Source organism: Patagioenas fasciata, chromosome 3, assembly GCF_037038585.1.
Source record: "Patagioenas fasciata isolate bPatFas1 chromosome 3, bPatFas1.hap1, whole genome shotgun sequence".
In the NCBI taxonomy this organism is placed as follows: domain Eukaryota; kingdom Metazoa; phylum Chordata; class Aves; order Columbiformes; family Columbidae; genus Patagioenas; species Patagioenas fasciata.
In genome coordinates this window covers 21,095,011-21,110,948 of record NC_092522.1, presented here as the reverse complement: position 1 = coordinate 21,110,948, position 15,938 = coordinate 21,095,011, and the positions used below count along the sequence as shown (strand labels likewise).

General features: G+C 39.8%; 1 protein-coding gene across 1 annotated transcript in view; it reads left to right on the top strand.

The window, feature by feature from the left end:
- The window catches only part of LOC136099392 (CAP-Gly domain-containing linker protein 4-like), a 34,429-nt gene extending 23,896 nt beyond the window's left edge, over positions 1-10,533 (top strand). The window contains exons 14-19 of the mRNA XM_071805922.1: positions 1,169-1,309; positions 1,741-1,872; positions 4,066-4,189; positions 7,275-7,339; positions 7,985-8,057; positions 8,711-10,533. Coding sequence (XP_071662023.1) covers positions 1,169-1,309; positions 1,741-1,872; positions 4,066-4,189; positions 7,275-7,339; positions 7,985-8,057; positions 8,711-9,032 — 857 coding nt within the window. The 3' untranslated portion in view covers positions 9,033-10,533. The remainder of the gene's footprint in view (positions 1-1,168; positions 1,310-1,740; positions 1,873-4,065; positions 4,190-7,274; positions 7,340-7,984; positions 8,058-8,710) is intronic.
- The last annotated feature ends 5,405 nt before the right edge of the window (positions 10,534-15,938 follow it).

Here is a 15,938-nt window from a genome sequence, read left to right as displayed (position 1 = left end):
ACCTTTGACTTGAAGGTTGCCTGTTTAGTCACCAATCATTTAGTAATTTGCATTTTCTTCATTGTAGGACAGCTGCAGCCAATATCTCAGTCTTTAGATTGATATCTCCAAGTACCTAAGCTTTTGCTTTGACCCACTGAATTTACTGTTCTGCAGTTCTTTACTGTTTTGCCAAACTGAAGGATTAAAAAATTGAACATGTTAACTCTTTTGCTTTGTGAAACCTAAAGTATTAAGCCTCTCAGAATGCTGGAAACCTCTATAAGCCATAGAATCATAGACTACCAGGTTGGAAGGGACCACAAGGGTCATCTGGTCCCAGCTTTCTTGGCAAAAATACTGTCTAGAAAAGATGGCTCAGCACCCTGTCCAGCGGCAACTTAGAAGTGTCTGGTGTTGGGGAATCCACTGCTTGCCTGGGGAAATTATTGCAAAGGCTGATTGTTCTCATAGTGAAAAATTTCCCTCTCGTGTCCCATCAAGATCTCCCCAGGAGTAACTTTTATCCAATACTATCTTAATTTTTCACATTGAGAAACTGAGGGCTAGGCATGCCTTCCTGAGGGTAGGAAAGGGAGGAACTGGGGAGAGCCTTGAAAAGGAAGGAGGAAAGCTGAACATAAATCTTATCAGACAGTTTAGACATCAGGGTTTGCAAATGCAGATAAAAGTGATTTATTTCCCATTCTTACTTTAGAGTACAGTTTTTAATATTAATACAGTATGTAATGGAATATAGTAGGCTTTAATCCAGACAATAATTCACTCACATAATATCACCTTCCTTCTACTTCTCATCAAATCTTTAATAGGCTGGATGCTGAAAGTGTGGTGGTGTGATCTCTTATTAGTAAGGCTCCCATATTTTAATAAATTTGCTTGGGACTATTTAGAACTTTTGCAGAGTGAAAAAGAATGGGCTTTTGGAGACCTCTTCCAGCACTCAGCTATCACCGTATTCCTGAGGCTGGGTCAGGTGCACCTGTCTCATTCCTGACAGGTGTTTGTGTAAGTGCTGCTTAACAACTTCTAGTTTTGGCTCTTTAGTCTGTATTCTGCCCACCACAGAGAACAGATAACCTCCTTCATACAGAAGCTTTCCCTTCTGCTTCATCTGTCCTTTTCCAAAAATGATCTCTGAAGGACTATTTCCGCTTCTGTCTTTTAGGTTTTCCTGGGTACAGCAGCTCTTCCTCTTCTACTACCTCCTTGGAAGGCAAACAGAATTACTCCAAGAAGCGAAATGCAACTAGCAGCAATAAAAAAGCAGTGACTAGAGTCTCTTCTGCCTCATCTAAAATTAGTGCTGGTATGGTCTGTTTTACTGAGGTGTATTTTGACAGGTGGGAGTTTACTGCTGTAGTGAATACTTATGTAGAACTACTTCTGCTGTTTCAGAATCTGAGATAGTTCAGGAAAGACACCTGGGAGGTAGTTTAACCATAAACTTGAGTTGAGCAACTCAAAAAAAGGTTTTAGCACACATTCAAGAGGAAAAAATGTTTTTATAGCTGGTCACTGTGCCTTTCAACTGCAGAGAAAAGGCTGTAGTCCACAGTTCATGAGGAAGCAAAGCAATTCCTTGTCTAAGCAAAATTTGCAGTATGTTGCCATGGGTTAAAGGTACACTACATTAAAGATAGATACTGTTTACTAATCCTTTGGCTCACTATTTAAGTATTTTTAGAATTTTAAAGATACAATGTCACTAATCGCAGATCTTGTTCTTCTGTTGAACAGGGTTGTATAGTTCTCTTGCTACAAGAAAAAATCGTTTTGATGAAGGAGAAATTCAGGTTGGAGACAGAGTGCTGGTGGTTGGACAGAGAACAGGCACTGTTAGATTTTGTGGGATGACAAAATTTGCACCAGGTATTTGCAATAGTCTTCGCGTATGTTGTAGAATCAATATGGAATAACCGATATGTGAGCACATGAACATTAAGAGAACTCCATCTTTTTCCTCACTCCCTCCAAAACAAATATCTAAATTTACTGGTTTGTTTCAAAGTTCTTCCTTCCTCTTTCCTAAATTTAATTGATTTTTTTTTTTTTTTTAAACTTAATGTAACTGCCAGGAAAAATAATGGTTTTAAATATGACTTTTTACTTGTCCACTAACTCAGCTTAATCAGGAGAAATATTTTGATGTTGAAATTGTAGGTATTGTTACAAAGCTTTCTGAAAATCCTCAGTTTAGTCTCCGAAGTGGTATATAGTTTATTGAAAACACATGCCTTTACTCCTTACTTATTGTAGTAAGTCTTTTTGAGACAGCTTCTCTCTTGCAATACTGGTGCTCTTACCATGTCTTATACATGTCTCATCCTTATCATTTTAGCATCTTTAAGAGGGTAATTGTGAACGTTTAAATCTTAACTAAGAAGTGTTTAGGTCAGACAGATGAGCAGTTACGAGCATCTCAAAAAGCCCCAAAATGCCATTCTCTCATCCTTCTCCCTTTCAGCTCCTCCCTCCCTTACCCTTGCTAAAAACCACATTGCAGTGAAAGCAGGTGTTTTCAAATGGAATTGCGTTGTTCTGAATTATGGAAACTGATTTATGAATACTAATTTTTGCAACTGAAGTCCATGTTCTTTAAGTCCTTATCTAAAATCTTGCAAGAGTAATGCAAAACCAGTTGGTATTGGTGTAAGTGCCTAGTTTAAATGAGGGTCATTTGATTGATACGTGAGCGGCAATACTCTGTCTTGACACTTTGTGGCATCAATATTTAAAACAAAAGAAGAAAAAGTTAGAATGACAGAATGTGAGATTGTGGTACAAACTACATACTTTTTTCATTCTTGCCCCTTTCCCCAATTTCATTGTAGGCAAGTCTTTGCTTAAGATATTGCAGTTAACTGATTCTACACTTCCATGTGATCATTCTTACCTTCGTGTTGTTACTTAAAAAGTAAACAATGAGAAAAGGATTGCTTTTCCAAATTTACTGTAATAAGCGTAAAATCAGAAAGCTGTTGGACAATGTGAGTCTCCTCCCTCTCCCTCCAAGTTAAGAAATTATTTTTTTTTTTTTCCTAGAAAAACATGGTATTGTAAGAAGTGAGGATGGAAAGATCACAAGTCTTCACCATTTGCAAAACCAGAAATTTATAGCAAATGTAACAGATGCATTTTTAAGTATTTCAATTTTAATGTGGATCAAAGCTCTGGAAGTTACCTAAATTTAATTTCTTTTTACTGCAATGCAGGTCTTTATTTCATTTGGGAAACAGGAAGGGAACAACACCTGACATTCTGAGCCCTTCTAATTGATAAGCTGTCAGCCCTGAGTTTCTTGGGCTGCTAATTACAATTACCATTTTATCCAGTGCCTTAGTACCAAGTGACTTGAATTAAATTTTGAGTCTTTTGGGGATGGATAGCATAAGGACTGCTAATGGAGTATGAAATTTAGCACCTTTACATAATTAGCTCACATTTATCACAGGTTATGAATGATCAAGCTTATTACCATCTTGATGCCTGCTCAGTGTTCTGTACGAGATGAATTGCTGGCCAGGTCTGGTTCTTACACCCTTCTCCCAAAATCATACAACCAGCCTTGCAATTTGTGTTAATTAAAACTTGCTAGATGGAGAGAAGGAATGAATTAATATCAAAACTTTAATTTTACTGTTGATGATCTCAGATGAGGCATAAACCGTGTGGTCAGAGGATTGGAGAGGAAAACCTGAACCACTGCTGCTCTTTGTTCTCGTCTCCTTTTTTGTCAAATGGCCACTGTTACATTCAGCAACATTCTGTTTGCCTTTAGTACGTATATCAAGGGGTTTACCTTTTCTGCATTAAATCAAATGTCGATAATTTTCTTGAAAGCAAACAAAAACGCGGAGATAATTCTCTTTAGGTTATGATATGCGTTTTTGCATAGTTACATGGATGATAATAATAAAAAATATATATATTACAACTCTTAATTTCTAACTAGAAACCATTTTCCTTGATGTGGATAAATGCCAACAGCACGAACTATCTAGATGAAGAAAAGCCCGTGGTGTTTTGTTCAAAATACTGTGGTTTTACTGTTTTGAAATGTAGGATTCTGGTGCGGAATTGAGTTGGACAAGCCTCACGGGAAGAACGATGGTTCTGTTGGAGGCGTTCAGTACTTCAGTTGTCTTCCCAGATATGGTATATTTGCACCACCATCTCGTGTGCAGAGGTAAGCACTGACGCTGTTGTAATGTTTGTGTCGCCAAACGCTTTCTTAATACGTTTCCAGTGAGAAACATTTTGTAGCAGAAATGGAAGAAACAAATGTTTTCTTCTGTTGATGAAAGTTTATAGCATCCATTAAAAAACTAGTAGGTTTTAGATCAGCTTTTTTAAAGCAGATTAGAAATGCAGCTCCCTATTTCTCTTGCAACCTGTTCAGGTATTTTCAATCCAGGGCCTCCATTTCTGATACATTCTGTGTTCATTAAATCTTAGTTCCATAACCCAATCCTGATGCATTAAGCTGAATTTGGTTATAAAAGGAGGTTGCCTTGGACATGAATGGAAATGCTGTTCTCATTCCAGATAACTGCACTGAGCATCCACCACTTCATAGTCTCTTTGTGAGGTTTCAGGAAGAACATTTGAGGAATACCATGCTTTTTCCTCCTGCATTTGTATCTCATCATTCTGCCAGACATGTTCTTGCTTTTCTATCCCTGAATATCCTCCACCAAACTTAAAGACCTTACCTCAAAATTATACATCCTTTCTTGCTGAATAAAAGGCAAGTAACTCGAATAAATGAGTTTGCTCCAGGCACCTCTTACATAGCAGCCTGATTACAGCTGAAAGTTTAGTGTCTCCTGGAGTTGGATGGAGAAGAGAAGGAATGAGAACTTTGACAAAAAGGACTCCAGCAGTTCAGAGTTGAGTTGCAATGAATTCTTCATTATGTTCTTGCTTTTCAGACTAACAGGTTCTTATCTAAAATCTTGCAAGAGTAATGCAAAACCAGTTGGTATTGGTGTAAGTGCCTAGTTTAAATGAGGGTCATTTGATTGATACGTGAGCGGCAATACTCTGTCTTGACACTTTGTGGCATCAATATTTAAAACAAAAGAAGAAAAAGTTAGAATGACAGAATGTGAGATTGTGGTACAAACTACATACTTTTTTCATTCTTGCCCCTTTCCCCAATTTCATTGTAGGCAAGTCTTTGCTTAAGATATTGCAGTTAACTGATTCTACACTTCCATGTGATCATTCTTACCTTCGTGTTGTTACTTAAAAAGTAAACAATGAGAAAAGGATTGCTTTTCCAAATTTACTGTAATAAGCGTAAAATCAGAAAGCTGTTGGACAATGTGAGTCTCCTCCCTCTCCCTCCAAGTTAAGAAATTATTTTTTTTTTTTTCCTAGAAAAACATGGTATTGTAAGAAGTGAGGATGGAAAGATCACAAGTCTTCACCATTTGCAAAACCAGAAATTTATAGCAAATGTAACAGATGCATTTTTAAGTATTTCAATTTTAATGTGGATCAAAGCTCTGGAAGTTACCTAAATTTAATTTCTTTTTACTGCAATGCAGGTCTTTATTTCATTTGGGAAACAGGAAGGGAACAACACCTGACATTCTGAGCCCTTCTAATTGATAAGCTGTCAGCCCTGAGTTTCTTGGGCTGCTAATTACAATTACCATTTTATCCAGTGCCTTAGTACCAAGTGACTTGAATTAAATTTTGAGTCTTTTGGGGATGGATAGCATAAGGACTGCTAATGGAGTATGAAATTTAGCACCTTTACATAATTAGCTCACATTTATCACAGGTTATGAATGATCAAGCTTATTACCATCTTGATGCCTGCTCAGTGTTCTGTACGAGATGAATTGCTGGCCAGGTCTGGTTCTTACACCCTTCTCCCAAAATCATACAACCAGCCTTGCAATTTGTGTTAATTAAAACTTGCTAGATGGAGAGAAGGAATGAATTAATATCAAAACTTTAATTTTACTGTTGATGATCTCAGATGAGGCATAAACCGTGTGGTCAGAGGATTGGAGAGGAAAACCTGAACCACTGCTGCTCTTTGTTCTCGTCTCCTTTTTTGTCAAATGGCCACTGTTACATTCAGCAACATTCTGTTTGCCTTTAGTACGTATATCAAGGGGTTTACCTTTTCTGCATTAAATCAAATGTCGATAATTTTCTTGAAAGCAAACAAAAACGCGGAGATAATTCTCTTTAGGTTATGATATGCGTTTTTGCATAGTTACATGGATGATAATAATAAAAAATATATATATTACAACTCTTAATTTCTAACTAGAAACCATTTTCCTTGATGTGGATAAATGCCAACAGCACGAACTATCTAGATGAAGAAAAGCCCGTGGTGTTTTGTTCAAAATACTGTGGTTTTACTGTTTTGAAATGTAGGATTCTGGTGCGGAATTGAGTTGGACAAGCCTCACGGGAAGAACGATGGTTCTGTTGGAGGCGTTCAGTACTTCAGTTGTCTTCCCAGATATGGTATATTTGCACCACCATCTCGTGTGCAGAGGTAAGCACTGACGCTGTTGTAATGTTTGTGTCGCCAAACGCTTTCTTAATACGTTTCCAGTGAGAAACATTTTGTAGCAGAAATGGAAGAAACAAATGTTTTCTTCTGTTGATGAAAGTTTATAGCATCCATTAAAAAACTAGTAGGTTTTAGATCAGCTTTTTTAAAGCAGATTAGAAATGCAGCTCCCTATTTCTCTTGCAACCTGTTCAGGTATTTTCAATCCAGGGCCTCCATTTCTGATACATTCTGTGTTCATTAAATCTTAGTTCCATAACCCAATCCTGATGCATTAAGCTGAATTTGGTTATAAAAGGAGGTTGCCTTGGACATGAATGGAAATGCTGTTCTCATTCCAGATAACTGCACTGAGCATCCACCACTTCATAGTCTCTTTGTGAGGTTTCAGGAAGAACATTTGAGGAATACCATGCTTTTTCCTCCTGCATTTGTATCTCATCATTCTGCCAGACATGTTCTTGCTTTTCTATCCCTGAATATCCTCCACCAAACTTAAAGACCTTACCTCAAAATTATACATCCTTTCTTGCTGAATAAAAGGCAAGTAACTCGAATAAATGAGTTTGCTCCAGGCACCTCTTACATAGCAGCCTGATTACAGCTGAAAGTTTAGTGTCTCCTGGAGTTGGATGGAGAAGAGAAGGAATGAGAACTTTGACAAAAAGGACTCCAGCAGTTCAGAGTTGAGTTGCAATGAATTCTTCATTATGTTCTTGCTTTTCAGACTAACAGGTTCTTTGGATTCACTCACAGAGACCTCATCGAGTAAACTAAATCACACTTTTCCAGGTAGGAGCGTAAGATGCAGTGACTTGGGTTGGGCAGGTGACCGTCCTACAACCAGAACCCACAGCACAAAGCCCCCTTCTCCAAAAGCACAACGGGTTTTCAAGGAACTCAAATGCCAGCCAATAGTCTGGCTGCTCCCTTCCTAAGAATGTAGCCAGTGAAAGGAACTGTGGAGTACTGCCCTTGTTATTAACCCTGAACTGGCAGAAATAATTGTCAGAGTTAAGACTGTTGCCACTCTTCCCTTATCACCATATTGCATTCTAATCAGAGTTAACCATAAATTGAAGCTCTCCTTAATCTAAACTGAGATTGATGAAGTGTGGGGAGGGATCTATATGCAGTTACTGAAACTCCTGTGAGAAACTTGAAGTATTTTTATTTTTCCTTACCTCAGCTTTTTGTGAAAAGACTGCTGCAAATTACCCTTGTCCCATTTGTTTAATTTCATTTCTGTGCTCTCTGAACATTTGAAAATGTAACGGGCACTTAATTTCATGAGAAGTTTCATCACTTAAGTTCCAAATTGGAGGAGAGAATGTGTATCAAATGTAGAAGAAGGAATATAAAAAAACCCACAAAGAATATGAGTTCATAAAGATATTATAAAAATGTACTACACTGCTTTTTAACCTTTCCACTTAGGTTTTAGACGCAGTCTAAGCACCACTTCTGCGTCTTCACAAAAGGAGATAAACAGAAGAAACTCCTTTGTTAGGTGAGTGTTTTGAATTAAAAATGTTTGGGTGAGCTGGCTGTTAGCTTTACCGTGTCTTCTTCAAAATAAAACCTTTGTGTATAATATTTAGATCTTTACATGTTCCTTTTTTTTTTTCTTCCAAAATGGACCAGTAGTAGACTCTGTTTCTGTGGGTATCCAGGAGTACAGTCCTTGGATTCAGGTTGGCATTGAAACTGTTTTCCAGTTCACTGCATATGCTCCAAATTCTTGTGTTCTCACACAGCTGGGTGAAGTTCAGGAGCTCTTTGTAAAGGCCTCCACTTTGTCCTGGTGATTGTGACTGATCCTTGCACACTAAAAGTAGTTTTGGCTAAACTCTTTGAAGCCCCAAATACAATGTTTTGTACTGCTGAATTTACCAATACTATCACCTGCAGTAAATACTGTACAGCCTGGCAGCAGGTGAGAGGACATTGATTTTTCCAAGCATTTCAGACTGCTGTGTGCTCTAGCCTGGCGATGTTATTACATGTTTTGCTAGTAACATGAGATCAAACCAATTATTTTAGAATGGAATTTGAGTTTTTTTGCCCTTGCACTTCACAAAATTATAGATTTGCCTGGATACTTTATAGAAAGAAATATCTTTTTTGTTTTTTTTTCTTCTCCTCCTTTTTTTTCCTAACTAGATCTAAGAGCTCCGTGTTGCGGCGCAGCTGGAGTAACACCACTACAGCTACCATGGAGGGACCGGTGAAGCTGCACGAAGGCTCTCAGGTTCTTCTGACCAGCTCCAACGAAATGGGGACAATCAGGTACATTGGTCCTACAGACTTTGCACCAGGGATATGGCTGGGGCTCGAACTCAGAAGTGCCAAGGGAAAGAATGACGGTTCTGTGGGGGACAAGCGCTATTTCACCTGTAAGCTGAACCATGGGGTCTTGGTTCGACCCAGCCGAGTAACGTATCGTGGGATTAATGGGGCAAAACTTGTAGATGATATTTGCTGAGCCAAAATGTCCTCATACAATAGGAAATAAGTATTTAAAGCACAGAAGACCCCATCTAGAATGCAAACTTATTTTTAAATTATTAATTCTATATAAGTATATCTAAGATAAATTTTAACATAAATAAAAATATATATATAGAGACAAAGTTCAGTCGCATTAAGAAGTAAAACCACTCTTCAGCTTCTGACTGGGAAGATTATTGCAAAAGCATCTTGGGATTGAGATGCTGAATTATTCGAATAATGTTCCAGTTAGAGAATGTGAGTATCACCAACATTCTCTGAAGCTGCTTTGTGATTCATGTGGTATTTTTCTCCGTGTAGTAACGAACTGATACTGCTTTGCACATTGCCCGCTTTTGACAGAGGAGGCGGTTAATGAGTGACATTAGTGTGGTCACCAGGCACTTTGTCAGTTCCAATGTCAGCTGCTAGCAATAAGAAAGCAAAAAAGAAAAGATCAATTTTTTCAAGCAGTTGTGAAGTATTTTTACATGTTATCATTCAGATCCCTCCTCTTCTCGCCCCTCCTGTTCTCCTCTCCGGAACACAAAAGGGCTGATAAATAGAAGTATTTGTGGCTATCCTAGTGTACAGCAGCAATTAAATACAAAGCCCTTAAAAAAGCACAAATAATGCTGCATGTCAGTCTTTATAGTAAAAAGCACTTTTTGCTGGATGCATTTGTAGAAAGAGCTACATATAAGAAGCACTCTTTAAAATAATGCACTTTGTGCTCTCCTGGAGAGCTTTCCCTCATTTTTAAAGACTTTTTGTTTGGTGTGCTGCAGGCTATGAGTATCACAGTTTTTAAATGCAAATAAACCCAGAGTGGAACTATACATAATAGCCTCATCATTAATATTAAGACTGTATAAATACAGCATGGTAATTCCTGCCAGTGGTATGGATTATATGCAGGGTTTTCAAGTAAGCTATTACCATGATTTGATTTGTTTGCAATACATTTCTTTTTTGTTTCCTTTGGAACAGTTTGCAGTCTAAATTTATTTTAAGAGTCTTATGAGAAATTAAAGATGGTTTTAGGTACAGCATTGTTAACGCACCTTGATGTGACATTATTTGCATATCAGCTTTTTAAAACTGCTAACATTTTGTCCAGGTTTTAAACATATATTGTATTTTAATTGCTCAGCATATGTAAACATTATCAGGATGGTTTAGTGTTCCAGAACAGTAATTTTATTCTTAAATGATCTGCTCACTCTTACCTACTTGAAGAAGTGACACTTTAAATTACATCATAATAACCTATTTTTAGACAATATTCTGCTGCTGTTACCTTCTTTTAAATAGTGCTGTAGCTATTTTTCCTGAGCTGTATTTAAAATAATGCGTATTGTATTCTAACTTATGTGAATTTTTAACTGAATAAAAAAAGCTGTAAATTTTGAATGTAAAAAAAAAATCAGTGCTTTGTATTTGAAGCTGTAGATGTTCAGTCATCTACTGAACTTTGTCCAATATCTGTTTCTTGCTGGTGTTAGTAAAATAAAACCCTGGTGAATAGTTTGGCAAGAATAATTTCCATTAGGTTGTTACAGGATGTACATCCTCTCACTTCTGTTCTTAGGTACAAATTAGGCAAATGAGATAAAGGGTGGAACAACAACTGTGGTATATAAACCAGTAGTTTTTATATCTTCTTGCTGTTTGGTACCAAACCGCCAGCTGTCAAACAAAGCATTTGTGCATGTTTTGCTGGTTTGTCCCGGCACCATGCTCCCGGGTGGGCAGTTCAGTTTCTGTGATGAAACACCTGTTATCAGAGCTGCTGTTTTTCCTGCCTGACACGATGGAATGGCTGTACCTGCTTTTCCTGACGGGCGGTGGGAGTTCCGCAGAAGGCACGTGAGGGTTAGGCAGCAAGCTCAGGCAGTTGGTTGTAGTCACACCATTTCTATGTTGTGTATCTTGCACAGAGGAAGAACCACATGGAAATAAGTTATATCCAAGAGCGCTCTGATTCACTGGTAACTCTTTTTTCCTCCAAGGGTGTCAGGCTGCACCTTCTGCAGGTCTGTAGCTGTACCCAGGTCAGCTGGAAGTGGGAGTCTCTGGGGCCCGGGTAGCAAAGCCTGCAGGACTTCATTCAGTCCTGTCTGAGGGGCAGCCAAGAGGGCACAGGTGCCACCTGAGTTCTGGGGCAGCGTGCTCTCCCTTCAGCTTCAGCTTGCTGCACCCTTCTCCTGAAAGCTCTGCCTGTAGGTTAGCACTGTAGGTTACAGGAGCAAGTCAGGACTGTTATCAGTACAGAGCTGAGAATCTTCTGTACCAAAGCAAGAAGCTCTGTAAATTTATGTGGCCTGAAACAGAAATAAATCATGCCCTCCGTTCCAGAAGGGATTACTGATGGCTGTCTTCAAGTTGGTGATGTGAAGGGATTTGTGCTTCCTTAAATCCAAGGTAAGTTGCCATAATCCTTTTCTCCAGTTCTTGCAGAAGGACACTTTGTGTCATAAAACAAGATTCTGAAAATAACTGGCAGTGAAGTTTGAAATTAGGTGCTGTCCTGAGGTCTGTGCAATCACAGCCCAGGACTGGTTAGAAAAGAAGACAAATGATCCTCAAAGTCGCCTTAAGCCATATAAATAGATATTATCTGTTTTATAAATAAATAAAGAGATGGTCTCCAGCAATTCTGTGCTGCCTGTGCAGACTTCGAGGCTTGTCCTTGTGCCACAGCACATTTCTGGGGTCCAGTTTCAGAAAAGGTACTTCCTCAGTGCTCTCAGCAATGACATCTTTCAAAATTTGTTGGACACTGGCTGGAAAGGTCACAGGTGTGACAATAGGACAATCACTTTCTTGAAGTGTCCTGGGATGGAGAACTCATTTCTAGAGTTCAATCCTGTTGGATTCAGGGATAGTTTTCCAGATGTTGACAGTAATGGTTTTCTGGGCAGGAAGCCTGTGTTTTGAAGTGCTGCTATCTAGGAAGATCTGAGGCACAAGGATCCAAAATTGGCTCTGCAGATTTTCAAAACATTACCTAATTTCTCTGAGAAGTTAGCTTTGTTACCTGTGAGTGTTGCAGAGGAGGCAAGTCCAGTATTTAAGTCACAGCTTTTAGAGTTCTAGTTTTGCAGAAGCCTTGTCCAACACCAGGTGGAAACTGAAACCATGTCCATGAAAGCCACCCAGCAGAGCACCCACCTGCATCCTTTCTCCTGCCTTGCTGCAGACAGAAAACTCTGGAAAAAAAAGGTACATCAGAGCACAGGTTTCCAGCCAGTGCCAGATCTGAACCAGGATGTGGTGGGGGCCCAGGGACTGGAGGTGCTCCTGGGAGGGCAAAGGAGAGCTCCCTTCTCAGGGAAGGGGGGAAACGGAGGAAGAGGAGGAGTGCCTGCCAGATACTTGCTCAGGAAAGAGTCTTGTTAACTAAACCACAGATCAGTCTTGCAGGAGAATGAGCATATGGCCAAGCCAGTGCAAGAGAATACGGTTTATAGGTAAGTCAGTCCTCATTTTAAGGAGCATTTCTTGAGAAAGCAGCTACCTGCAGCACGGGAGTGGTACAGAGAGGGGAAAAGAACATTTCAGGGCAGGAGCAACCTCTTCCCATGTTTGTCACAGGACTGTAGGACACTCCACTGTATTAAAATGCAGCTTGTAATTAGACCTACTCAAAGTCCACATACAGACTCAAAGAAAAATGCTGTCTTGGGATATAAGTGTTAAAGAATGCAAACACCTAGATTCTCTCTTCAACCATATACTTTGTTCTCTTTATACTGGCCAGTCTCCTACAGGTAAAGGCCAACCTTGGTGATTTGGCACCTTTCTCTGGAAGAAACTGGGAGATGCGACATTTGCAATGCAAACAAGTCAAACTTGCTGCTGCCAACCAGGAAGGTGACTCTCAGTTTAACACCACAACTCCTTTCTCTGTCCTTCTGTAGCTTTACCAAGTGAAAACTGATCTCCAGAGCCATCCCTTGGTTATTACAAAAATGATGTGACGTTGACCCAATCATTACACAGCGCAACACAGAGAAAGCCATTTTATTTGTCTTCATGCCTTGTGGTTCACTACACTTGTTTACAATACAAATACACTATTCAATACAAAATACTCAATGACCATATATTAGTATTTTTCTTTATAGTATCCCTGAAGCCCACAGGCCCTTCCTTTATAAACAATGTTGCATAAACTGCTGTACATGAGACAGACACTCCTATAATGAAGCTTTGTTACTAAAAGAAGCCAGATGCAGACAATTCGGACATTTTCCTGTGATGGGTTTAGCTTTGGGACAGACAAACGCTGATGTCTTTGCTGCAGTGAAAGGCTGTTTTATGTTATTCCTATCTCAAGGTTCTTGTCAGCCAGCAGACGGGCTCAGTAACAGGAGCAGACACGCAAAGTTAAGTCCTTCAGAGCCCATTTCACACCTCTTACATCAGGCAGCATGAGCAGCTGCCCCCAGCGCTGCTGTGGCTGCTCTGGTGCCGAACCTGTGGCCTTTGGGCACAGACGGGGGGACACCAAGGGACCCACAGCACTGAGAGGGGCTCAGCCACATTAACGCAGCCCCCTGCCTTCAACCCGTGGTATCAAAACCTCCTTCCTCGCTAGAGCAAAGCCACTCTCCTGCCACCACTCGAGGAAGCAGAACCACCCAAACTTCTTGCCTCCATTTCCAGGCACAGGATGGAGAAACAAGATTCAGCAGCGAAAAGGAAGATGGAGAGGTGGAAAGGCAGACAAACAGGCATCCCAACCTCATTTACCTTCAGCAGCTTACAGAATCAGACACCTACCTAACATTTACAGGAAACAGTTAAAATCCAGGTGGAAATCAGCCATTTTCAGAGTAAGAGTGGCAGCACAGGATTCTCCCAGTCGTGCTTTACATCCTGTAGCTCATACTGCTTCCTGCTGCTCCCCTGCAGAGTGAGGAAGACACGTAAGACAAGAACGTAATCATTGCCAATGGAAAAGATTAAGTCTTAAAAACAAGTTCGTTAAAACTGTTTATATTGTCTCAATGAATTATATTTTTTTTTTAAAAAGTCATAGACAAAAACAAGTAAGAGGGTTAAAATAACTTGATATTTTTTTTTTTCCCTCCTACATCACTGTGAGGGAATTTGGCATTAACACATGCTGGGCTGCTTTGGTCTTGATAGCTCATGGTGACTAAGCCCCTCTGTTCCCTGCAGCTCTGAGAACTGAACAGGACACAAATTCAAAATTCCTGGTTTATGACTGGACAAAATGCTGTTGCTAATGGTGTACAGCTATAGAAAATGTGCTAGAATGAAACTGCTAGAAGTTGGAACACAAGAAACATGGACACTGAACACTTCTAGATGTTGCAAAAGAAATGATAAATTCTATCAAGTACCTCCTTGTACAGAATGTAAGCCAGTCTCCTTACAACTGTGTTGAGTAAGTTACTCAGCTCTTTACACGCACGCCAAGTCTAGAACCTCTGAACTGCAGTCTGTTGGCCTTACCCTTTGGGATGCTGTAGTAATGGATTGAGCCTGAGTGTGAATTGTTACTTGAGTGATGGAAGAACTGGGTACCATTAAGAAAAGCTTTCCTCACAGCATCCCAGCCATACCAGTAAAATCTTGCACTGTCACTGAAATCCTGGCAATGCCTTGGCAACAGGACAGGTGCTTAAAGTTAAGCAATGCCACTGCAGAACGACCAGGAAACTCTGTGGTGCAGCTGCACACAGGTAGCAGAGCAGCCTTTAGTACAGGCAATTAATTCATGGAAATCATTTGTCATTGATGGCATTAGTTGTTTTCTAAGAAAGAGGACAGGCAAATGCTCCAAGCCTTGTTTTTGAGTGGCAAGATTTGATTAGCATCAATATTTACAAAATGATTTTTGCAAACTGGAGTACTGTACTTGGACAGCACACAGGGCTACCAGCCTGAATGCTTCCTCTGGAAGAGCTCAGAATTGGTTTTTTTTCATATTAACAATATGCGCAAACTGGATTTCTGAATTCCTCTCAATTCCAAGAGTTAATGGGGAGGATTCAAAAGAAGCCAACAACACAAAAACCCCACAACAAAGCATTGTACACTGGAGACACTGGCAGGAAGATTACTGAAAACCACCTGCTAGTGCAGGAACAGGATTTATCTCAATGCACCATACTCAACAGACTGGAGAATTTCCGCAGTAATTCACCATTTCCCTCGGCCAGAATTATCTCCTCACGTATTCCATAGGTAAGAAGCAGTAATGTGTTTAGCTCCTCCTTTGTTTGCAACTCTCATTCTTCTAATAGTATTTCAGTTGGGATAAAATAACTGCCTAGCACGGCAGGGGCCTTTTACCCCCTTCACTCCCACAAACTTACAATCATATCTTGCTGCTCGCTCTTTTAACGCTTCTTTTTGAAATGCTACTTTTGACATCATCACCTGGCAGCCTATCTGCCTTTGTGCCACATCAGAGCTTCTGCCCCAGATCTAAGAATTAATAATTTCCACTAGTCAAACATCACTAACTTTGCAACTTCTTGTGTATTATTTAAGAACATTCATCAGTGTACAGGTCAGATCCTGCACTCAGTAACATGCAAAAGGCAGGACAGCAAACATTCAGAGTGCTCCTATGCAGAGAAGAGCTAAATAAAACAATGATGACGAGATTCAGCCCTTTTGAAAATGAGAAAACTAAAATATTTAAATGAAAATTGCTATTATATGTGAGTAACAGACCAGTGTAAGAAACTGTTCTGATAGTGCTTACCTGGTGAATTAATCAGCCTTCCTGAGACTCTGGAAAACTACCCCATTGAGCTTGAATGAGCGGCCCGTGTGACAGGAACACAGTCCAACGCTGGACTGAATCCCTCCCCAGTGGCTATTCCACGATGGGAGCTGCGAGCCTCATAATCTCGCA